This window comes from Bos javanicus, chromosome 3, assembly GCF_032452875.1.
Source record: "Bos javanicus breed banteng chromosome 3, ARS-OSU_banteng_1.0, whole genome shotgun sequence".
Lineage (NCBI taxonomy): Eukaryota > Metazoa > Chordata > Mammalia > Artiodactyla > Bovidae > Bos > Bos javanicus.
Genome location: NC_083870.1, coordinates 48,599,117 through 48,624,252, shown reverse-complemented (window position 1 = coordinate 48,624,252; position 25,136 = coordinate 48,599,117). Strand labels below are relative to the sequence as shown.

The 25,136-nt window shown below is 41.2% G+C and overlaps 2 protein-coding genes across 4 annotated transcripts; both read left to right on the top strand.

Moving 5' to 3' along the window:
• The first annotated feature begins 830 nt into the window (after positions 1-830).
• On the top strand, positions 831-7,564 carry LOC133245186 (craniofacial development protein 2-like). Its single transcript, XM_061413159.1, is given in 4 exon segments — positions 831-1,634; positions 1,636-2,398; positions 6,700-6,872; positions 7,355-7,564. Coding segments are annotated over 4 exon segments (1,641 nt in total). The 5' UTR covers positions 831-1,139.
• A 4,583-nt stretch (positions 7,565-12,147) lies between these two features.
• Positions 12,148-24,869, top strand: RWDD3 (RWD domain containing 3). 3 transcript variants are annotated; one of them, XM_061411125.1, is made up of 5 exons: positions 12,498-12,586; positions 20,878-21,296; positions 21,704-22,191; positions 24,165-24,280; positions 24,379-24,869. In XM_061411125.1, the coding sequence occupies exons 3-5, from the start codon at positions 21,757-21,759 to the stop codon at positions 24,491-24,493; spliced, it is 666 nt and encodes a 221-aa protein (XP_061267109.1). In that variant the 5' UTR covers positions 12,498-12,586; positions 20,878-21,296; positions 21,704-21,756; the 3' UTR covers positions 24,494-24,869. The 3 variants fall into 3 exon arrangements, with proteins under 3 accessions (XP_061267110.1, XP_061267108.1, XP_061267109.1); XM_061411124.1 differs by lacking the exon at positions 20,878-21,296 and having other exon boundaries at positions 12,172-12,586; XM_061411126.1 differs by lacking the exons at positions 20,878-21,296; positions 24,379-24,869 and having other exon boundaries at positions 12,148-12,586; positions 21,704-22,144; positions 24,165-24,241.
• Positions 24,870-25,136: the final 267 nt, after the last annotated feature.

The window sequence follows — 25,136 nt, the reverse complement described above, 5'->3', positions numbered from 1 at the left end:
CTGACATTCTGCAAATTTTGATACTGCTACATTCATATCTCCACCAGAAATCAAGTCCAAGGGAAATAGCCAAATTTATGCACATGCAAGCCACATTAGTCTTGTCTGCTGCCTGGCCAATGGCCAACAGAAGGTGCTGTCTGTGGTGTAAAGCTTTTTTATTTCAGAGATGATTAAAATGTAAAAAATAAGGGCATCTCAGAACAGTTGTAGAAATGGTAGATGGTCTACATCATTACAAGTTCCTCACTTAGCAAAAAAACTCATCCTAAAATTATTTGTATAGAGAATTCATTGAGTACATTAAGATCTTTGAATAACCACTCATTAGACTGTATAGAATGAGGTATACTTGTACCAATCACATTTTCTTTTTTACATCAACAGACAAAGGGCGGCTGAGCTTTTAGGCTAAAAACAAATTGCCATGGGTTAAGGGATGGTTTTCTTCATTTTTATTAACAACCTACTCACAGAGAGACAAGTCAGTGCCATTTGAAGACATTTGAAAACTGCAACTTTTTTCTTGCCAAGATTTGTTGTTATACCTAAAAATTAAGCAACAGCAAGGTTTCAAGGTGTTTTAAAAGAATAATTCCCTTCAATTTTCAACTTGAGAGCATAGCTCAAATTCAGAAAAAAAAAATCTTATAAAATTTTATAAACTTACTTTCTTTCCTCAAATACTCTTTTTAAAAAATTGACACACTATACATAGGAGCTACCCCACGCCCCTAAGCCCAAGGCCAGGGGCGGCGACGAGAGGAGTTACCCTGCGTCCGAGGTCAGGGGCAGCGGCTGGGAGGAGCTACCCCATGCCCCCACGCTGAGGCCAGGGGCGGCACCGAGAGGAGTTACCCCAAGCCGTGGCTGGGCGGGTGCAGGAGGGCCTAGGGGAGCTATCCCACATTGAAGGTCAGGAAGGGCGGTGGTGAGGAGATACCCTTCGTCCAAGGTAAGGAGCAATCGCTTTGCTTTGCTGGAGCAGCCGTGAAGAGATACCTCACGCCCAAGGTAAGAGAAACCCAAGTAAGACAGTTGGTGTTGCAAGAGGGCATCAGAGGGCAAACACACTGAAACCATACACACAGAAAACTAGTCAATCTAATCACACTAGGACCACAGCCTTGTCTAACTCAATGAAACTAAGCCATGCCCCTGGGGCAACCCAAGACGAGCGGGTCATGGTGGAGAGATTTGACAGAATGTGGTCCACGGGAGAAGGGAATGGCAAACCACTTCAGTATTCTTGCCTTGAGAACCCCATGAACAGTATGAAAAGGCAAAGTGATAGGATACTGAAAGAGGAACTCCCCAGGTCAGTAGGTGCCCAATATGCTACTGGAGATCAGTGGAGAAATAACTTCAGAAAGAATGAAGGGATGGAGCCAAAGCAAAAACAATACCCAGCTGTGGATGTGACTGGTGATAGAAGCAAGGTTTGATGCTGTAAAGAGCAATATTGCATAGGAACCTGGAATGTCAGGTCCATGAATCAAGGCAAATTGGAAGTCGTCAAACAAGAGATGGCAAGAGTGAATGTCGACATTCTAGGATTCAGTGAACTGAAATGGATTGGAATGGGTGAATTTAACTCAGATGACCATTATATCTACTACTGTGGGCAGGAATCACCTCAGAAGAAATGGAATGGCCATCATGGTCAACAAAAGAGTCCGAAATTCAGTACTTGGATGCAATCTCAAAAACAACAGAATGATCTCTGTTCATTTCCAAGGCAAACCATTCAATATCACAGTAATCCAAGTCTATGCCCCAACCAGTAACACTGAAGAAGCTGAAGTTGAACGGCTCTATGAAGACCTACAAGACCTTTTAGAACTAACACCCAAAAAAGATGTCCTTTTCATTATAGGGGACTGGAATGCAAAAGTAGGAAGTCAAGAAACACCTGGAGTAACAGGCAAATTTGGCCTTGGAATACGGAATGAAGCAGGGCAAAGACTAATAGAGTTTTGCCAAGAAAATGCACTGGTCATAACAAACACCCTCTTCCAACAACACAAGAGAAGACTCTATACATGGACATCACCAGATGGTCAACACCGAAATCAGATTGATTATATTCTTTGCAGCCAAAGATGGAGAAGCTCTATACAGTCAGCAAAAACAAGACCAGGAGCTGACTGTGGCTCAGACCATGAACTCCTTATTGTCAAATTCAGACTTAAATTGAAGAAAGTAGGGAAAACCACTAGACCATTCAGGTATGACCTAAATCAAATCCCTTATGATTATACAGTGGAAGTGAGAAATAAATTTAAGGGCCTAGATCTGATAGAGTGCCTGATGAACTATAGAATGAGGTTCGTGACATTGTACAGGAGACAGGGATCAAGACCATCCCCATGGAAAAGAAATGCAAAAAAGCAAAATGGCTGTCTGGGGAGGCCTTACAAATAGCTGTGAAAAGAAGAGAAGTGAAAAGCAAAGGAGAAAAGGAAAGATATAAGCATCTGAATGCAGAGTTCCAAAGAATAGCAAGAAGAGATAAGAAAGCCTTCCTCAGCGATCAATGCAAAGAAATAGAGGAAAACAATAGAATGGGAAAGACTAGGGATCTCTTCAAGAAAATCAGAGATACCAAAGGAACATTTCATGCAAAGATGGGCTCGATAAAGGACAGAAATGGTATGGACCTAACAGAAGCAGAAGATATTAAGAAGAGATGGCAAGAATACACAGAAGAACTGTACCAAAAAGATCTTCATGACCCAGATAATCACGATGGTGTGATCACTGTCCTAGAGCCAGACATCCTGGAATGTGAAGTCAAGTGGGCCTTAGAAATCATCACTACGAACAAAGCTAGTGGAGGTGATGGAATTCCAGTGGAGCTATTCTAAATCCTGAAAGATGATGCTGTGAAAGTGCTGCACTCAATATGCCAGCACATTTGGAAAACTCAGCAGTGGCCACAGGCCTGGAAAAGGTCAGTTTTCATTCCAATCCCAAAGAAAGGCAATGCCAAAGAATGCTCAAACTACCACACAATTGCACTCATCTCACATGCTAGTAAAGTAATTCTCAAAATTCTCCAAGCCAGGCCTCAGCAATATGTGAACTGTGAACTTCCTGATGTTCAAGCTGGTTTTAGAAAAGGCACAGGAACCAGAGATCAAATTGCCAACATCCGCTGGATGATAGAAAAAGCAAGAGACTTCCAGAAAAACATCTATTTCTGCTTTATTGACTATGCCAAAGCCTTTGACTTGTGGATCACAATAAACTGTGGAAAATTCTTCAAGAGATGGGAATACCAGACCACCTGACCTGCCTCTTGAGAAATTTGTACGCAGGTCAGGAAGCAACAGTTAGAACTGGACATGGAACAACAGACTGGTTCCAAATAGGAAAAGGAGTACGTCAAGGCTGTATGTTGTCACCCTGCTTATTTAACTTATATGAAGAATACATCATGAGAAACACTGGACTGGAAGAAACACAAGCTGGAATCAAGATTGCCAGGAGAAATATCAATAACCTCAGATATGCAGATGACACCACCCTTATGGCATAAAGTGAAGAGGAACTCAAAAGCCTCTTGATGAAAGTGAAAGTGGAGAGTGAAAAAGTTGGCTTAAAGCTCAACATTCAGAAAACGAAGATCATTGCATCCGGTCCCACCACTTCATGGGAAATAGATGAGGAAACAGTGGATTCTGGGCTCCAAAATCACTACAGATGGTGACTGCAGCCATGAAATTAAAAGACGCTTACTGCTTGGAAGGAAAGTTATGACCAACCTAGGTAGCATATTCGAAAGCAGAGACATTACTTTGCCAACAAAGGTTCGTCTAGTCAAGGCTATGGTTTTTCCTGTGGTCATGTATGGATGTGAGAGTTGAACTGTGAAGAAGGCTGAGTGCCAAAGAATTGATGCTTTTGAACTGTGGTGTTGGAGAAGACTCTTGAGAGTCCCTTGGACTGCAAGGAGATCCAACCAGTCCATTCTGAAGGAGATCAGCCCTGGGATTTCTTTGGAAGGAATGATGCTAAAGCTGAAACTCCAGTACTTTGGCCACCTCATGCGAAGAGTTGACTCATTGGAAAAGACTGATGCTGGGAGGGATTGGGGGCCGGAGGAGAAGGGGACGACGGAGGATGAGATGGCTGGATGGCATCACTGACTCGATGGACGTGGGTCTGGGTGAACTCCGGGAGTTGGTGGTGGACAGGGGGGCCTGGCATGCTGCGATTCATGGGGTCGCAAAGAGTTGGACACGACTGAGCGGCTGATCTGATCTGATCTGATACATAAAATAAAATGCACAGTTCTTAAAGGTATTGTTAAATGGCATAAACTCATGTAAATACCACCCCAATCAAGAAAACAAATGTTTCTATCTTGACAAAAAGTTCCGTGGGCCTCTGTCCAATCAATCCTCCTGTCCCTTTCAACATCATCTATCTTTTAACTTAAATCATGAGTTAACAACATATTGGAGTATTAGAAAAAGAAAAAAGAAGAGAATCTTCATAAGTGATCATGAGTTACACAGTCAAAAATTTGTGTCAAAACTTCAAATTAATTACTATGGCTATGTTGTTTTATATAATACCCTATCTTCAAGTGACCTTTTTATTTTTAAAATGATTAATATTAACCTGAAGAATAAATAAAATATATACCCTAGTCACAAATTCAGGTGGAAATATGATCACTTTCTAGCCAGACTGGATCAGATACCATGTGGTATCTCATTTCAGTTTGGGACTTTTTCACTATGTAGATTTACTTACCACATGACTGACTTAGTATTGTGTATTAGCTATAATAATTACTTTAAAATTCATTTTTATTTGTTCATGATATAGTTAAGTAAAATAATAACTGTGGACTACTATTCCACTTTAAAAGTTACTGTCTGTATGAAACTGTGGGACTTCATTAGGAGTAATCCACTGTTTCCTTTGTCCTTTTGTGCTTTCTTTATTCCTCTGAATGTGATTCACAGGTAAAGACATGGGTAGTAATCTACTTGTTTGATGTTGATATATATAAATATACTCAAGGGTGAAGAAAACTGGTGGGAATTGGGGTAGAGATAACAAGTAAAACAAAGCACAATCTATTTACTTTGACACTACAACCACGCATTCATTCATTAAAAAAAAAAGGTTTATTTATTTGTATTTTTGCTGCAGGCAGATTTTTAGCCACTGGGCCAACAGGAAAGTTCCACATTCACTCATTTTTGATTTATTCTACAAATATGAGTGCTTTTGGTATTCTAGTCACTGTGCTAAGTAAGAGTCAGAGATACCTTCAAAGATGGAATAAAACACCCCCTCCTCTCATGAAAGTCATACTCTCCCAGGATCACAGACTCATGAGCAACTATTGATATAATACAGCCTGACAGGTGTGTGAATATTGTAGATGGTGGGGAAATAGAAGGGAGTTCTCAACTCAGCCTCAGGAGGAGGCATGGGTGGGATTCAGAGCCGAAGAATGAATAACAATTCACCAGGCAAAGAGGTGGGAAAGTATTTTCTAAAAAAGGAGAAGGAGCTAAGAACAAAGTATCTGGTAATAGGATCCCAATAGTAGGAACCCTTGCTATGCTTCTACCAGAAGTGTAATGTTCCCTCTAAAAGCTTTTAATGAAGTTATAGTGAAGAAATTTCTGACCAACCTGTTTCAAAGGGCAATAAGAATCACATAAACATAGCAGGATTTTATCTGAAACAACCATAGACAACGTATCGTAGCCTAATCTTTTATTCTTAGATAGATTTTATATTCCTAAGGAGAGAGACAGAGACAAAAAGACCCTTCCAAGTGGTAACAGTGCCACAAAAAATTTTTTCTCTTTTCTCAGCTTGATTTTTTTCCTCACTAAACACAGAGTAAAACAAGAAAGTGAAAACAAAAGGGAAATACAGAGACTCTACCACAAAGTGACTTTTGTTCTGATGCAGATTGTGATAGACACTGGCCAACCGATGCTTCTCTGTTCCAACTGCTGGGACATATATCACCTTCGTTGTGAAATTCTTGAAATGCAGGCAGGCAATCATATCTACTTCCATGATTTCAACAGACTGCCCACTACCAGAAGTGTGATCTTTCAAGACCTGTCTCCCTCATTTCACTGCAACCACAGATTCCCCGGGATCCACTGTCATACTTGGCACAGAGTAAGGTGTTCAATAAATGCTTGTTAAGAATGAAAGCAGAGATCTACCTCCAGCCATCTCTGCCTGCAGTTTTCCTTCTCTTCCCCTTGCCCTGTGATGGGAGAACTTGAATACCATGGCCAAACCATGTTTTTCCTGGCCTGCCTCTGATAACCCTCTTGTCACCTCACTCATCACCCCATCCCAGGAAAAGCAGATGCCTCTCCCAGACTGGAGTTGGAGCTCTTGGAGGGTAGTGATTTGTCTTACTTGGCCATGGAATTCCTAAGACCTCATCAAGTCACTAGCATATAGTAGGCGCTCCATAATTCTGTTGAATAAGCAACAGATATGAAGAGTTTATAAACTTTGCAGTGAGTTTATTTGTATTAGCAAATGTTATTGAATTCCTAATTTGCCAGTACTGTTTTAGACATGGAGGATACTGAGGTGAACAAGACTGATAGGGCCCTGGCATCGTGGGAGTTATAGTATTCTAGTGCAGACAGACAGTAAATGCGTCTGACTCTGTTTTTGATGTGTGACTGCCTGCAGCTTTCAAGCCCTGCCCCACCCCCGGCCCACGCCCTCTGTTCCACCTCTGGGGAAGTGTGGAGGTTCCCTCCCTTGTTGACACTGCAGAAACCCGCATGGTGCAGAGAACTGCAAGCAGGCCCCATCCCTTAACCATAGGAACACCAGAGCCGCTGGCCCCTGCCTTCATTCAGGTCGTTTTGAATTGCCTTGCTCCTCCCAGAAAGTCTCAGCTTGTGAGCCACAGACCCCATCAGACCCTCTTGGGGCCTGTGTGGCCTCAGCCCTCTGGACATATGAAACCATCTGGTGGCACTCAGGGGGAGGCAGAGCCTGCTCCCTGTGGGGCAATCATAAGTTGCAGGTCAGCAAATAAACCAGATTTCAGGTAATGGTAAATGACATGGGAAAAATACAATGGGACAGTGTGACAAACAGTAAGGGGTGGTGGGGGTTGAGGGGTGGGGAAAGGTGAGCTCCACAGAGTTACGGTATGTGACCACCTAACCTTTTGGCCAGAACTCAACTTCACGTGGGGACTGCCAGCTGTCTCCCAGGGCTGATTCCCTTTGTCCATAATGAGAAAGAAATGATAACCATAATACTTCACTTCTTCCTCTACCTTTGGTTGGGTACATGGCCTCCCAGAAATGACATTTCCTGGTCCCCCTTTTAGCTGGGAGCAGTCGTGGGACTAAATTCCAGCCAATGGCCTGAGCCCCACTCTCCTGACCATGTGCGGACTTGGTGGCTAGGGCTCTGGTGGCCACCCTGGACCACGGAACGACCGGTGGGATCCAAACCACAAAACAGAAGGAGTTTGGAGGCCTACACTGAGGAGCCCACAGCTCTGCCTGTCTCCCTCTGCTTGAATGTGTACGAGTAAACCTCTTGTATCTTGTGAAGGACACTGAAATGTTAGGTTCTGTGCTCTTCTCACCTGAACAAATTGTAAGTCATGCTTGTGTTGCACCTATCACTAGAGAACCTGTTCTCTTCTTTCTTATGGCCTTCACCAGCTCAGTTCTTTCTACTTGGCCCTGGTTTTTTTTCTTCTTTTCTCTTCCCTCCTATTTTCCCTGGTCTTTCTTTCTTATTATGCAAATTTCAAGTATCTCGATAGATTATCTACCAGTAATATAGAAATGAACTTTCATTATAAAGAATATAAAATACACGAAAATAGAACAGTATGCCAAATCCTTCTGTACCCACAACTCCATCTCATCAGTTATTAGCCTATGGTCATGTCAGCCCCATCCATACCCCAGCTTCTTCCCTCATCCTACATTATTTTGAAGCAAACCTAGACCTCATACTATTAACAAATAAAGTTTCAGGACTCTCTATGCACAAAAAGCTGGCAAATAAATCTTCTAGAAATAAAGCCAAACTTCTAACCTATGACTTCCTTCACTTGATGAAAATCGTCCTTTCACATAGCATTCTGAAGTGTTGATCTTCCTAGCACACCTCTTTGCCCCTCCTCCTTCCTTTCTTCCTCCCTTTCGCCTCTCTCTGTGCCTAATACATTTTCTGCCTGTGGAGCCCCCACATTTTTTCTTATAAGGAAATTCAGATCTAAGTTTCCCAGTCACAGTTTTGATTCTTTGATATACTCTTTCTTTCAACTTTCAACCACCGAGAATCTATTTTGCAAGATGGCAGCATTGACTTATTTATAACTCCTTTACAAGTTTGGAGAAAAGGAGTTTTATAAAATTCACATATTCCCAAGCACCCGTCCCCCAATTCAGATAATAAAAACTGACCAAATATATAATGGGTAAATAAATACACATACAGTAGTAACCAAAATTAACTCTTGGGTCTTAGATAAAGTGTAAAACCCTAATGAAACTGAAGACTTCTTTTGATAACATTGATAAGGCATTGAACTTTTATGTAATGGACCTGGGTCATGGGGATGTTTTCTTACAAGGCAAGCTGAAACTTTTGATATTGCTGCTGTGTGAGAATCAAGCAATTTCTCACAGGCAGAATGTAACCAATTTTTTGGAGGGAGTACAGATTATTCGGACAAGGTGGAGGCAGATCTTTCCACAGAAGGGTATGATTACAGTGTCCATATCAAATTCTTACATGTTCTATTTGCTTTTGTTTTCTGGGTGAAAAATAAATCTGTGACTCGTACATGGTAACAGAACAAAAAGAACTATGGCCAGTCAACATCACTGACTTGATGTTCTTTTGGAAACCTACTATGTTCCTGAGCATTACAGACATATTGTCCTCTGGGAAACTGTGGGAGGTACATGCTCCACAGCATCCCTTCACGGTCACCAAACCATGACAGTGAACTTCACAGGGAATGTGGCATTTCTTGTTACCTCGCACGATGAAAAAACGTGTAATTGTTGCACGCAGGGTTTACCTGTCTAGACTCAAAACTGAAGAGAGCAAAGGCCTGCTGCTTTCATCTCTGTGTTTTAATACTCAGCTTGTCAAGCCAGACCAATAGTGCCCAAGAACTATGAATTAACTTATGAGTACTTATGAAGTAAGTAAATACGGAAAGCCTTTAGACAAAACCAGTAGCACAACTTACTGGAGTTCAGATTTACTTAGCAAGTTGGCATTTTTTTTTTTTAAGCAAGTTGGCATTTAATGCCTCTTTTGTTCTTTACTTTTAGTGGTTCTTGAAAGCATTTTTACTTGTCTCATAGTCTTAATATGATCATTTTCCTTATCACACTCCCATTCACTTCAGAATTAGGAGTCAGAATTAGGGTCCTAGGACCCTCCCCAATATGCATGTGAAACTTTTTGTTAAGATGGATTTCCCGCCATAGAGGCCTGTGGGTGCATGTTCACCCTTAATATGGGGTTGGACTCCCTCCCTTTTTGACCCCCCAGAAGCCTTCCTGCGCATGTGCAGACAGGGAGGTCTTCCTTGACCTTAGGAGTGGGTACCTTATCTCTTACTTCATAGCTTTTGCCACTAACGTTGTCCCTTAAGAGTCTGGATGAGAACAAAGCTTCAATTTTACTCCAGTTGACAAACACCAGCTGTCCAGCCCAGGGGCCCATCTGTCTCCTACCTTAATTTGACTTAAAATTGCAGACACAGAGTTGAATATTCCAGTCCACATACTACACATGATAAAGTGAACAGAAAGGTTTTCCCAGAAAAGTTAAAGAACTCTTTCTCGTGGGCTAGTGGTTTTAACTGGAGGTGAGAGGTTTATAGCTTCTCCTTTGGTCTTGGGAAAGCAACTATTTAGGAAAGTTGCATATGTAAATATTGTTCTAGGAAAAGAAACACTGTTGGGGGCAGAGGAGTAGAGAAGGAGAGAAATAGATCATGCTCTAACTAGACATTTATCCACATGTCTAGATATCATTGCACATTTAAATATTTAGAATTTTCAGTAGCATATGAATCCAAGAAAATTTACTGCATTGAGGTAGGCTTCAGATATTTGACATGTAGCTGGTATTTTCATAGTGTGAGAAATATCAAGCTGACATTATGCTTTCTCTGTGATGATTACTTCAAATGTCAGAGTAGAAACTTATTCATAGGACTTGAGGGCCTGAGGATACTGTCAATTTAAAAGACATGCACATCGACTCCTGTTTTATTTAAACATGCTAAATGGAGTATGAGAAGCAGGTTGAGAAATCAACGAAGAAAGGAAAAGCAAAGAAGAAACCTATTGACAAGAAAATTTTACATAGATTGATGCACTCTTACATCAATTTCATGGACTCCTTGTGACAATAGGCTTCAGGGATGCCTCCTAATATTTCTGACAGCTGTAGTCTTGCTGTTAATATTATTTGACTCATATCACTTATATTGAATTCAGGAAATTAAAAATAAGATATGAACTACTTTTTTGTCGATTATCTTTAATAAGTAAGTCAAATAAACTAATATTTTCCTACCACTTTAAATACTAACATTGGATTTCAAGCTAAAATTAAAAATAATTTAATGATGTTTTAAATTAAAAATTTATTCTTTTGCTCACCAAACTCTTTAGCAGCTACTGAACCTACTGAACTGCTGCTACTTTGGAAATAACTCAAAGGAGTTATTATTATTAAACAAATTGGCCATATCAGAGATAATTATGCATTTAAATAAACCTTTGTCTTTTCAGTTATGTACACAGCAGTGCTCTTAATTACTTGGGGTCACTAAAACCCCACGGCATTCTCTGAAAGGCATTTCTCCTGCAGTTTATCTTGTTAAACTTTTTCTGTTCTCAGAAGCCAGTATCTTTTCCTTTTTAAGACCCCTTCTTAGTTGGAATGGGAAGGACGTTAATGATGGTAACATGAATTCAGTCGTTAAATCAGCCCTGTTTCCCTGACATCCATAGGTCAATGACAGGAGTCACTGTGTAGCCATCTAAATTCCCTGATTTATCTCACAAAATGTTATTTCTGATACAAACAAAAATCGTGGGACCTCTGTGAACTAGACCAGCTACTTTTTGGGTCTGCAAAATTTTAAATTGTTACTTGACAAACAAAAGGACAAGTCAAACATGCTGAAAAAACTACCACAGGGAATCACTGTAATCTTGTTCACAAAACCAACGTTGAAACAGAACGGATTAATTCTGTTACCCTATTGGTACGTGAACATTCTTAGATTTGAGTGGAGTTCAAGGATGATCATATTTCATTATTAAGCTTCAAGAATCACATTGCTTTGTATCAATCGAAGATCACAAAATGAGTAATGTTGAAAAGCTAGCATTTGTCACATTTACATACTTGATTGTACCCTCAAAGGCCCAGGAGTTCCACTTGCCAATTTCAGCAGGGCTGTCCCCTGTGATTTTTTTGTTTGTTTGTTTGCTATTGTTTACATGCTAAGCCGTGTCTAACTCTTTTGAGACCCCATGGACTGTAGCGGCTAGGCATCCTTTGTCCATGGGATTTCCCAGGCAAGAATACCGGGGTGGGTGGCCATTTCCTTCTCCAGGGGATCTTCCCCACGCAGGGACTGAACCTGGGTCTCCTGCGTTGGCAGGTGGGTTCTTTACCACTGAGCCACCAGGGAACCCTGTGAAGCCAAACAGGAACGTTATGACACTGCTCCCAGCACCTGGGTACACAGGTCCCCCGCAAGGGTCCAGGCCACCCCAGTAACACCCTTAGATTGCCAGAGCTGGCAGGTCCAACTCTCCCCTTCTGAACCATCGTTAGGAGAAAGAGAAAGAGGAATCCGGTCTTGGTCTAGAGTCTGAGTGCCAGTTACCGCTCAGCATCTGGAGGTTGTTCCTGCCCGGGAGGTTTTTCCGGGTGTCCCAGATCGCCTTAGTCTCTAGTACCTCCATGAGGGCGGAGAATCTCCTCTGATCTGTTAACTGCAGTGTCTCTAACACCTAGTTCACTTCTGAGCCAGACAGGGGCTAACCTCTTCTGGTCACTTCCCCGCTTTTTTTTCCCCCCCTAACCTCTAAGTTCCCCTCAAGGACAAGTCTGGGAGGGAATGGCTAGTGTACAAAGCCCAGACTAAAGTTAGAGAATTTCCGGCTTTGCTAGGCGGCTTCCTTCTGTTAGAAAAGCAGCGGGTGAGCTGCACGGTGGCCTCTGGCAGACACCCTGCCTTGGGCCACAGGGCCTTCACCCTCGGAGAAAAGTCCCCCAAACGGCGAGAGTCTTCACGCTGCAGTCACAGAGCCGGAGCTTGTGGGCGGGGCGTCTAGTGGCATCCAGCCCGCGGAGCGCAGCGGAGACGCGGAGCGCCCCCCGGTGGCAGCCTGGCCGCACTGTTCTGGGACGGCCGGGGCGGCAGCGGCGGCGGAAGGGGCGGTGCTGAGCGTGCGAGGCGGCGCGGCCATGGCGGAGCCGGTGCGGGAGGAGCTCTCGGCCCTGGCAGCGATTTTCTGCGGGCCTGACGAGTGGGAAGTGCTGAGTCTCTCAGGTGACTACTTCCGCGCCAGAGGGACCCGGGCTCCCCACCACCCCGGCTGGGTTCACCTCCCCGAGCCCACACTTAGGGGCCGGGGTAGTTGAGTGATGGAATGACAGGCGCCGGGACTGGGCGTGTGTGGGAGCAGGCGGGAGAGTGCGGCGACCCTTAAAACAAGAGTAGTGTAGCGCCCCTTCCCGCCGCTCTGCAGTCAACCGAGAACACAACGCTCAGGCTCCTGCAGCCCGTCGGCCGGTCCCTGCTTCCTGCGCCCCTTCATCCACTGGGCCGTCTCACCCACTACTCTCGCGTCCTCCACTCTCCCGTTCCCACCTCCATTCGCCCCCCCGCCCCATTCCTTGATTCCCCCCATTCTCCCGTCCCCCCCCCCCCCCCCGCTACTCACCTATACATCCCCCTCGAACATACTCCCCCCGCCCCCGTTTCACCCCCTAATTGGCCTGAACACTCCTCAACTCGCTGAGGGCTACCAGCTGCGCCCTCCTGGACAGCGTCCCCCACACTTGCCCTGGGTGTCCTGAACGTATTCTTCAGATCTCATCTTAAAAAGAGGTCTCTCCTGACACCCCTAGTTTAAAGCCAACTCCCCCATCAGGGCACCCACTGAAGTTTAACTAAATGGGTATTTGGTTGTCTCACGTGGCAAGAAGGCAGGACCCTGTCTGTTTTGTAATCACAAAGCTGCAGGCACCTAGGTCAGTGCCAGGCACGTGGTAGGTATTCATAGTAAATTATTGTTGAATGAATTTTTGAATTCAACCAGCGCTCACTCAGAGCTCTCTCAGTTGGATTGTTTTTCTTTAGCTTTTTCTAGTTCGCTTAAAGGTGGTTGTCAATTACAGGCTCTTGGAGCGCATTAATTGTTCCACTCACATTTGAGTCCCTGAAAACTCAAGGTTTCAAAGACCCTGTCCCCGGAGCTTACAGTTTAGAACGGTTCTTCTGGCTTTATTTTCATGATAGCGAAAACGTACTCTCTGTACCTGTCTGTAGGTTCTGTTAACTAAAAAACAAAACTTCAGGTTATGAAAAAGTGCAGTGATGCAGATGATTTTCAATTTTCTCTTAGCTTTCAAATACATTATGTAAATTTTTTGGCATGGGATTTAAATTTCTGTCATGTTACAGCTGCTATTAAAATTGTCTTTCTGACCATAAATTGATTGACCTTTAAGAAGGTAGTCTAAAATGTCTAGGTGTTGGGAGAAAGCTATCAAGGGTTAGGATCTATTCCTCGTGTCCATGTAATGTGTTATTCACCTTTGGAGGATTGCCTTCTTTTTATTTTTTTCTCTTGATCACCAGTCTGTACACGTTCATTTAGCACTGTTGTGTTCTGGGCACCGTGAACCAATTTATGTGGTGAAGTTGCTTTCTTTTCAATGCCTAGTCTGTCTTGCAGCTTTCTGAAACAACGTTTAAAATCCTTATGAGAAGATTTACTCACTTTTAGTTTTTTTTGTTGTTGTTGTCACCTATCTTCTGATTGGATAGAATTTGTTATTCTTTATCATCTTGTTGTCTTTACTATTCTCTTTATTGATAATTACTTCATTACTTCTACTTGAGGCAGGCTATTTGAGGATATCATTAGTTTTCTTTAATTCCTTTATTATGGCTCAATTGGGAGTATCCTGGGAAAATGAACCTGTGATTTACCATTACACCTGAAAGAGGATGGATTGATAGTGGTCTGTGTCCTCAGCACATGGTTGAGCATATGACCCTGCTGATGGTTCAGAGAAAAGCAAAAAAAGTAAGCACAGGAAGAAAGGGAGCAATTTTTTGATACAAAGAACACTGTGGACCCTTTATCTGCTGTTAAATTGAGCATGACTTCAAGCCATGCCTCCTAATTAATTTAATTCAGTGTTCTGGCATCAGTAAGTAATTGAATTATAAAAGAATTCAGTGTAACAACTTAGGACATTTTGTTGCTGAAAGGTTCATTGGAGAATAAAACAATTCAGTGGTTGAGATAGGAATGTTTGATGTTCACAACTGGGAATTAAGGGTAAGTAAGAACTTCTTTAATAGACCACAGTAAACATCCAATGGGCTGCTGGCTACCACTCTCGTGGTCACTGTCAGCTCGGATTGGAGGATATAAGCTTAACACCAGAACATTCTGAATACCATCAATTCCTTCCTGGCCTTCCCCTCAAATAAGCTTCTCTTTGTTGCTCCTGAAATCAGGTTAACATTGGTAGGATTGCCCTTCTGGTAGGAGGTAGCCCAGGAAGTCTCAGGATGCCAACCCAGGGGTCATCTATTAAGGCCATAAGAGTGAAGAGTCTGAATAGTTGCATTCTTCTGGCTGGACTAATTTGTGCTGAGAATTTCACAGGACTTACATACACTGTGGCCTCTTTGTGATGGTTGTAGTAAGTTCATTGTAAGAGGCATCAGCTGTAGCTTTCTCATGGGTGTAAATTCTGAAAGCTCTGACACCTGTCCACTAGGGCATGCAGTGGGTAGACCAGGTCAGGGGCATTCTGCTGCTCCCTGTGGAGTGCAGTCAAAGTGCCAGGTTTAGTGGGGTCGCCTGCAGTATACCTGCTACTTTAAATGCATCTTATTTGATGAGAGGTATTCTGTTTTTTTGTTTCAAGATTTTTTTTTTGCTTATTTTTCAAGAAGTATTTATGCATATATACATAATCTCTTGTATATCTGAGAGAACAAATGGTAGAAGAAGAATGGGCAATTTGAACAACGTTATTCAAAAGAAAGATAGGTAATCTTAAACTGTGATTAAGCAAATGAAATTGGCAAGGAATTATTCTCAGATACTGGGAAAACAGTGACAGAGAATCCTGAAAGACATTTAAAAGATGTGTCATGAAATTTAACTAAGTTAGAACACTAACATTTTTTTTCATGGGAACTAGACAAATCTAGGCTTTATTGGTGGCTCAGTTGGTAAAGAAAAAATCTGCCTGCAATGTGGGAGACCTGGGTTCGATCCCTGGGTTGAGAAGATCCCCTGGAGGAGGGCATGGCAACCTATTCCAGTATTCTTGCCTGGAGAATCCCCATGGACAGAGGAGCCTGGCAGGCTCCATGGGGTCACAAAGAGTTGGACACGATTGAGTGACTAAGCACACAGCACAGACACATCTAAAGGAGGAAACATTGTTAAAAATCTACCAGGCTTGTCATTAGTCCTGATGAGGGGTGCTGTTTATTTTACAGAGAAGATAACAGATGCTCAGGCTGATTTAGTAATCACTAGGCTAGAGTATCGGAGAAGGCAATAGCACCCCACTCCAGTACTCTTGCCTGGAAAATCCCATGGATGGAGGAACCTGGTAGGCTGTGGTCCATGAGGTCGCTAAGAGTCGGACACGACTGAGCGGCTTTCACTTTCACTTTTCACTTTGATGCATTGGAGAAGGAAATGGCAACCCACTCCAGTGTTCTTGCCTGGAGAATCCTGGGGACGGGGGACCTTGGTGGGCTGCAGTCTGGGGGTCGCACAGAGTCAGACACGACTGACGCGACTTAGCAGCAGCAGCAGCAGGCTAGAGTATACGGACTCTTGCAGTGCATCATGTTCCTTAATAGAGATGAGTTGCTGCAACAGGAAAACAGTTCTTAGAGAGCAAGGATTACAGTTGTCCAGAAAAAGAGAGCAAGACGACCACCCAGAGCAAAGAATCAGGTGTGGTCCAACTTATGTTCAGAATAGTTATGAAGGGTAATGTGTATGCCTGGCCATCTGGGTACCTGTGAAGTAGGTGAGACTGGTGATGTTATAGATCTTCATTTTCTTGATGAGGTAATCGGAGGTCACGGAGAGTATATCATCATAGTCAGTGCTCATTATACATTGAATTGTGTTTCTGGAAATCATCTTATAGATAAGCATGTTGTAAAATGGGAGGGTGTAAGACTCAATATCATATAATATGTTTGCATGGTAGCTTCAGAGTAAATTTTTGTATCCTGCTAACACTAATGTTCAGATTGCATTGGATCTTCCTGCAAAAGGAATCATTACTGTCACCCACTGACCCCTCTAAATCTGCTCAGCCCTGTTCCCTGCTGATTGTTGGTACTCTAAAACCAATTCAGCCTTGAACTCCACTTCTAAAGGAGGGATTGCCACTTCGAGCTTCTCTTATTCTTAGTTTTTTTTTTTTTTTTTGTAACTACCTTTTAATATATATAACAATCCAGCTGCAGCACTGGTGGATGTATACTTGTGGGGAGGCATCCGGGAGCAAGAGGGAAAAAATCCTGTACAATGAAGTAAGAGAGGCTGTTGGGGACTTTTTGGTGGTTTTCTGAACAAAGTCTTACCCTGAGGACATGTAAATACTGCAAAAAAAAAAAAAAAAAAATAAGCAAGTATAGGGAAAGCCAGTTGTATGTGGTATATGAATGATTTCTTCAGTTCAGTTCAGTTGCTCAGTCGTGTCCGACTCTTTGCACTGCAGCACTCCAGGCTTCCCTGTCCATCACCAACTCCTGGAGCTTGCTCAAGCTCGTGTCCTTCCAGTCGGTGATGCCATGATTCAATGATGCAGTGATTGCAATGATGCAATCATGATGCAAGGATTTCTTAATAGGCTTTAAATGAATCTTGAAGAATTCATCCTCTTAAATTTGTTTACATTTTCCACTGTCTTCTGTTATTGTACAGCATTTATTGAATTTCTGTTGTGTGTGTGTAGGGTGAATTCTTAAAAATAATAGTATGGAATTTGGGGTTTATTTCAGTTTCTCTAGTTTGAATTTCTCTTGTTTGGAGTGTAGTTAGGAGCATAATTTCTTTCATTTACTTGTAAGGAAGAATAAGGTTTGAAACCCCTATTTTGGTTATGAAATTGATACACTTATTTTAAGGCATAAAGACTTATTTAAAAAAAATCCAAACTAGGGAATAGGTATGTGAACTTTAACCAGAGGCTCTTGCCTCTTAAATCTTTTGCTAGGATCTTTAGGTGAAAATATTCTTGGAACTTATGAAAATTGTAGATTCCTAGGGCAGGCATAAGTTTTCTGTGGCATAGATGTTTATTGAGAATGATGAGTTTGTGAATTGAACTTAATAACTAGAGTGTCTTGGTGCCAGGGAAGGCCAGAGATAAGCAGTAAGATATAGAACACCATTATTTTTCTGTTAATCACTCTGTTTCTAACCTGTTAAATAAACGTAAAGTAGATAGGAACAACCTTGTTTTCTTTTTTATGGAAAAATAACCCAAATCAGACTGACAGTATATGTGATTACATGAAAATTTCTGAGGCAAAAAGAGCCAGTTTAATTGCATGTACAAACCAGGGCAGATGAGAAAGGAAGGGTAATATACATGCTTCTAGAGTTTTAGGGAGAAAATGAGTTTTTAAAAGAATGTACAATTTTACTGCTGCATTAAATATCAGCAGTATTTGGGGTATGTTATTGGGATTTTCATTTTCTTACAGAGATAGCATCATTTTGTGTAAGTTCAGTTTGCAACTCCTGTGTGTGTGTGTGTGTGTGTGTTTGTGGAAGGAGTCACAGAGAAAACCAAGTAGGAAGTTTGTTCAGTTCAGTCGCTCAGTCGTGTCCAACTCTTTGCGACCCCATGAATTGCAGCACGCCAGGCCTCCCTGTCCATCACCAACTCCCAGAGTTCACTCAGACTCACGTCCATCGAGTCAGTGATGCCATCCAGCCATCTCATCCTCTGTCGTCCCCTTCTCCCCCTGCCCCCAATCCCTCCCAGCATCAGAGTCTTTTCCAATGAGTCAACTCTTCGCATGAGGTGGCCAAAGTACTGGAGTTTCAGCTTTAGCATCATTCCTTCCAAAGAAATCCCAGGGCTGATCTCCTTCAGAATGGACTGGTTGGATCTCCTTGCAGTCCAAGGGACTCTCAAGAGTCTTCTCCAACACCACAGTTCAAAAGCATCAATTCTTCGGCACTCAGCTTTCTTCACAGTGCAACTCTCACATCCATACATGACCACAGGAAAAACCATAGCCTCGACTAGACGGACCTTTGTCGGCAAAGTAATGTCTCTGCTTTTCAATATGCTATCCAGGTTGGTCATAACTTTTCTTCCAAGGAGTAAGTGTCTTTTAATTTCATGGCTGCAGTCACCATCTGCAGTGATTTTGGAGCCCCAAAAAATAAAGTCTGACACTGTTTCCACTGTTTCCCCATCTATTTCCCATGAAGTGATGGGACCAGATGCCATGATCTTCATTTTCTGAATGTTGAGCTTTAAGCCAACTTTTTCACTCTCCTCTTTCACCTTCATCAAGAGGCTTTTGAGTTCCTCTTCACTTTCTGCCATAAGGATGGTGTCATCTGCATGTCTGAGGTTATTGATATTTCTCCTGGCAATCTTGATTCCAGCTTGTGCTTCTTCCAGCCCAGCATTTCTCATGATGTACTCTGCATATAAGTTAAATAAGCAGGGTGACAATATACAGCCTTGACGTACTCCTTTTCCTATTTGGTACTAGTCTGTTGTTCTATATCCAGTTCTAACTGTTGCTTCCTGACCTGTATAAAGGTTTCTCAAGAGGCAGGTCAGGTGGTCTGGTATTCCCATCTCTTGAAGAATTTTCCACAGTTTATTGTGATCCACAAGTCAAAGGCTTTGGCATAGTCAATAAAGCAGAAATAGGTGTTTTTCTGGAACTCTCTTGCTTTTTCCAGTATCCAGCAGATGTTGGCAATTTGATCTCTGGTTCCTCTGCCTTTTCTAAAACCAGCTTGAACATCTGGAAGTTCACGGTTCACGAATTGCTGAAGCCTGGCTTGGAGAATTTTGAGCATTACTTTACTAGCGTGTGAGATGAGTGCAATTGTGTGGTAGTTAGAGCATTCTTTGGCATTGCCTTTTGTCCTTTCCAATTCTTGATAGAATTAAAGTAGTTTTCCTTTTAAACATAACTAATAATTTCACAATTTCCAAAGCTAAAGTCAGGATTTTCTCTCATTAATTTTCTATTTGCTGACTTGTTGTTTAGTTGCTAAGTTGTGTCCAACTCTTTTGTAACCCCATGGATTGTAGCCTGTCAGGCTCCTCTGTCTATGGGATTCTCCAGGCAAGAATAATTGACATAGAGAATAGACTTATGGACATGGGGATGGGCAAGGGGCGTGGGGAGGAAGGAGAGGGTAGGATGTATGGAGAGAGTAACATGGAAACTTACGTTACCATATGTAAGATAGATAGCCAGTGGGAATTCGCTGTATGTCTCAGAGAGCTCAGTCCAGGGCTCTGTAACAACCTAGAGTGGTGGGATGGGGAGGAAGGTGGGAGGGAGGTTCCAGAGGGAGGGGACATATGTATACTTAAGGCTGATGTGTGTTGATGTCTGTCAGAAATCAGCACAATCCTGTAAAGCAATTATCCTTCAATTAAAAAAGTATTTTCAATAGATGAATTAAAAAAAAAAAAAAGAATACTTGAGTCAGTTGCCATTTACTCCTCCAAAGGATCTTCCCAACCCAGGGATCGAACCCTAGTCACTTATGTTTCCTGTGACTATTTGTTAAATGATGAGTGAAGAGCTTTAAAAATTATGTCTCCCCCTTGAGAGGGAAAGTGGATCCTCTAGATGATTAGTGGAAGGTTTATTTAGTCTAGTGGTTACACGTTGTCTGTTGGTCTATTTATAATACCCATTTTATCAAGTGAAATGTAATGATCTTACTGACATCCAGGGAGCCTACTTTAATAGTAAAATATTTTTTTTAAAAAAGGGAGATGTAACAGGATAGAATAAAGAAAGATTTTGAGAATCCAGTGATGGATTTTTAGGGGAATGCACTAAGTTTGGAAAATTTTTCTTTATGCAGTCACGTTTTTCTTATGTAATACAAATTTAAGTTATATCATTTTAATATGATCTTTATAATGGTTACTGCCTGAGTTTTGGGGTAGTGTCCTAAAACAGCAGTGCTTTGCCTCTGATGCTAAAGATTCTACTAAAGAAAAACCTTGTATAACGGATGTGTTTGGTCCCGTATAAATCAATGTCTATAACCATGGCTTCTGAATACATGGAATCAGATGGCTAGAGAGCCATTTTAATGTTCTGTTCAGTTCTTTAAAATGGGGATACATTCAGGTTTCCATTGTCAAAGCTGTTGAGCAGCAATCCAGGTATGAAAATGAGAATGATCTGACTGCCTGTCTTGTGAAGAAGAATGAAAACAAGGGCTGTGGAGATAGAAGTAGGGTAGACGAAGGCAAGTTAACTTCAAAGAGCCTCCTCGGCACCCAGTCTGTTCTACTCTTCTCCTCTGATCTGTGTGCTTCTGCCCCCTGCAGAATGAATCAGCCTGACGTTTTATCAACTTGTGAAAAGTGGGGTGAAGTGGTGTGGAACACATCAGAGGGGTGAAGTGGAGCAAATCTGAAAGAGAGCAGAACGTTTCATCTTGTATCCCATGTGTACTTCCCCCTCCTCACGGAGCCAGAAAATGGCTGAACTGACGGCTGCCCCATTTTAGTTCCTCTCGCTGCCTTCACGTTACGCTGATAATAATGCATTTGAAGTGAGAAAGAGTGGGTCCAGGCAGTTGCTGTGTATGCATAGTCGTGGTGTTCTCTGCACCCTTACAACCACCACACGGGACCCAGTGTTTGCTTCTGCTCGGACTCACTGCAACATGATTTTCATTGGATTTAATGTATAGCTTTTAAGCTAATTCCTGATTTTATAAATACACGATACTATTTCTTTGAAGGTTCGTATGAGTTTATTAGGAATTTCCAGAATTAGCAACTAAGTCTGGGTAGAAAAAAAAAATTCATATAAGGAGAAACCTTTCTGGTGACCTTAATAAAAAGAGGATAATAGCAATTGTAAATGCCAGTGAAATCCTGGGTGCTGGTTGACCATGATTCTGTGAATGTATGTATGTATATATATGTGTGTGTGTGTGTATATATATGTGTGTATATATATATATATGTATGGCTGAAAGAAAACACCTGTAAATCATGGCTTTCTTAGTGTGATGTGTCTCTTCATAAAATAACTTAGTTTTCACCTGAAAAATAAATTGACATCTGAAACCAAAATTTTCTCTTGTTAGTGTTCCATTCAAATTGAATTAGGTACAACTAATCATTATTTTTGGATGCTTTCCAGAGACAGATGGGGCTGTGTTCAGAATTCTCACGAAAGCCGAAGGATTTACGGATATGGATATACCCTTGCAGTTGGTATTCCACTTACCGCTCAGTTACCCGTCCTGTCTACCTGGTATTGTGGTGAACTCCAAGCACTTGACCAGGGCCCAGTGTGAAATCGTGAAGGAGAAGTTACTGGAGCAAGCAGAGACCCTTTTGTTGGAACCTATGGTTCATGAGCTGGTTCTCTGGATTCAAGAAAACCTCAGGCACATCCTCAAGTGCCCAGAAGCAGGAGGTGGCAGTGAAAAGTGCTCTTCTGCAGCAAGCATGACTGTGGATGATGGGTTGTGGATGACTCTTTTGCATTTAGATCACATGAGAGCGAAGGCTAAATATGTCAAAACTGTGGAGAAGTGGGCTTCTGATTTAAGGTTGACAGGAAGACTGATGTTTATGGGTAAAATCATACTGATTTTACTGCAGGGAGACAGAAATGACATCAAGGTGCCAAAAAGTTTGATGTTGAATGTGAATTTGGCTATTTTCTGCTAAAACGTTTTATAAGAATGGGACAGATGAATCATTAAAATGTTTCTGCGTGCACTCTTACCACGTTAATAGATCTTTATTTTCTTTTTTAAAGACTATCTATAACTTACAACTACAGACTTGTAAAGCTTGAAGAATAAGTAGAAGATTATGTTTTAAAAATCATGCCACTTAATGAAAGTGATAGGTTATTAAAAAAGAAATCTCTATGGTACACAAATGTTTGTTTCTGTAATTAGCTTTGAGCCTAAACTTTATAAATCTGCACTAATTTTGTGCCTATTTATATTTCTTTCCTTGGTTAAGCACACAGCAATGTATGTATTTGTGGGTAAGCCTGCAAATTTTAATTTGACAGTTAAAGATACATTCTGAAGCTTGAATTTGGTATCTGTAGTACCTGGACAGAGGAGCTGGTCCCTCTTAACCAGGATTTAGTGTGAGTGGAAGTAGAATCATTAGGGCTGTCAGGTTGTCATCGCCTCCCTAACTTTTGCTTTCCACCTGACTTGTCTCAGCAGCTGCTTTCAAAATCATCATCTTCTTCAGATTTTTCAAGTTCTCATTCAATACACTTCTAACCTGCTTTATGTGGGACCAGACAAGGAAAACTGCTTATTATATGTTAAATCTTAAAAGAGCTACAAATCACTTAATAGGTTTTATGCTTTCAAGTGGGTTGGGTCAAGAATAATTACAGTGGAATTTTTTAAAACAGATTTATCTTTCATAACTTATTGTCTTAAAGGTTTGTAGGGTTACTACAAATTTGTAGGATTACATAGCTTTTTCATGATGAGATCTTAACACAAAACTTGATAATTGATAACATCAGTTAACCAGAGGAGTGCTAGGTTATAGTGTATAGGGACAACACATTTTCAGATTTAATACAGACTTCGGGTTGGGGTCTGACCAAGGAACCTAAGGTGATGTATAGTGTATCTTGGAGAAGGAAATGGCAACCCATTCCAGTATTCTTGACTGGAGAATTCCTTGGACAGAAGATCCTGGCAGGCTACAGTCCATGGGGTTGCAAAGACTCAGACATGACTGAGCAACTATCACTCACTCACTCCTAGCATATCTATAAAGCTGGACTCTTCTGGGTAAAATACTGACTAACTAAATGAATGCTCATAATTTCTTTACTCATATTTCCCCAAAGGGCTCAGATGTTTCTTTAAGCCAGCTCAGGCATATTAAGCTAAGTGCAGCTGTTTTGCAGATATTTTTTACTCTGATTGGATCCATCGATTAATGAATATATATTTAATCATATGGCTAGACCTGTGCTAATGCAGAGAACTTTTAAAAATCGTTCTTTCTTTTTTATTAACTTTCCCTAAAATGCCATTTAATGTAAATATCTCTGTTAAAATTTTTAAGATTGTTTATCAGGATTGAGAATGACAGGTACATATTTATGGATTCCATCAATTTGGAAAGTTTGGTACTGTGTGTCTATTAACTTCACTCTGACCTTGAAGTAGTAAGAATACTGTCATAATGGTAGCAGCTGGCTGTATTAAGTGCTGCTGTGCCAGGCACTCCTCTAAGTGCTTTGCACATATTAGCTCATTTAACCATCACAGCGTCCCTATAAGGTAGCTGTTAAGAGCAAGCATTTTATGGAGTAGGTTACAGAGGCACAGAGGGTTTAGGTAACTAACCCCAGAATCAGCTCTAGTAGGCTGACTAGTCTAGATTTAAGCCTGTGTAGTTGGATCAGAACCTCCTTTACTCCAGCATTCACCAGAATGTTACGCTTCCAAGTACATAAAAACACTGTGACTCTCGTACTGCTTGATTCAGAAAGCGAGTACTCTGTCAGCATGCAAACAGGCCAGCAGATTATTTCTCCTTTAAAAGTAAGACTTTGAGATTCAGAGTAAGATATATATTTAACATACTGTTTTATCATTTAGGAGTACCTGATTCTTCAGAAAACTTGCAAAGTGGATGTGGACTCAAGTGGAAAGAAATGCAAAGAGAAAATGATTAGTGTACTGTTTGAAACAAAAGTACAGACAGAACACAAAAGGTATAATTTAGTACTATTGCAGATGGAAAAGCAACTGAATCGATAATTATACTCTGACAAATTTAGGCATATTCATGAGTTTCTCTTATATAATGCAGGTTTCTGGCATTTGAAGTCAAAGAGTATTCATCGTTGGATGAGTTACAAAAGGAATTTGAAACTACAGGACTTAAGAAGCTTTTCTCTGAATGTGTACTTAGGCTGGTAAAATGAAGTTGAGGACAGGAATCTTTTAGTGAAACTACAGTGTTTTTTTTTGTTTTGTTTTTTTCTTTTTCCATTGGATTTTGAGAGTGGCTAATTGAAACTCATAAGGGAACAATTTTAGAGTTTCTCTGAAGCAGAATGACAGACACCATCATAACTTCAGGACAAAAGCCAATTCTGCTTATGGAATATTAAACAGTAAAAAATACCCATGTGTTCTAATTTTGCCAGTAGAAGCTGAGTTCAATAGATGGAATGTTATTTCAGAGATAAATATAAAAAGATGATGGTAAATGAGCCCTTGTGTTTATACAGAGGATTTGTTTGGAACTGTGCAATTTTCTGGCTAATTTTCTTGTAATTAAATGAATTTTTTAAAAGAGATTTGTTTTCATGTTTACTTTTTTCATGTTTACATTTTTAGCATTTGATAATGATTTTCCCTCATTCAGCTTATTATGTCTAATGTTTTAAGTTGAATGTTAAGAAAAATATAACACTGATTTCTTTGTGGAATTGAATAAATGGTTAGTTAAAATAAAAACCAAAGAAGTTCTATAGAACTTGATTTACAGTTGCTTTCTTTGGGGTCCCAAAATAGCATGGTGCTTACTAGTTGTAGGAATGAAGAGTCAATTTAAAAGAAAAT

Coding starts and splice junctions, on each gene's coding strand:
- RWDD3 (XM_061411124.1), top strand. CDS start 12,502: ATGGCGGAGCCGGTGCGGGAGGAGCTCTCGGCCCTGGCAGCGATTTTC. Junction 12,587..21,703: donor GGAAGTGCTGAGTCTCTCAG/GTGACTACTTCC, acceptor GATGCTTTCCAG/AGACAGATGGGGCTGTGTTC. Junction 24,281..24,378: donor GTACAGACAGAACACAAAAG/GTATAATTTAGT, acceptor TATATAATGCAG/GTTTCTGGCATTTGAAGTCA.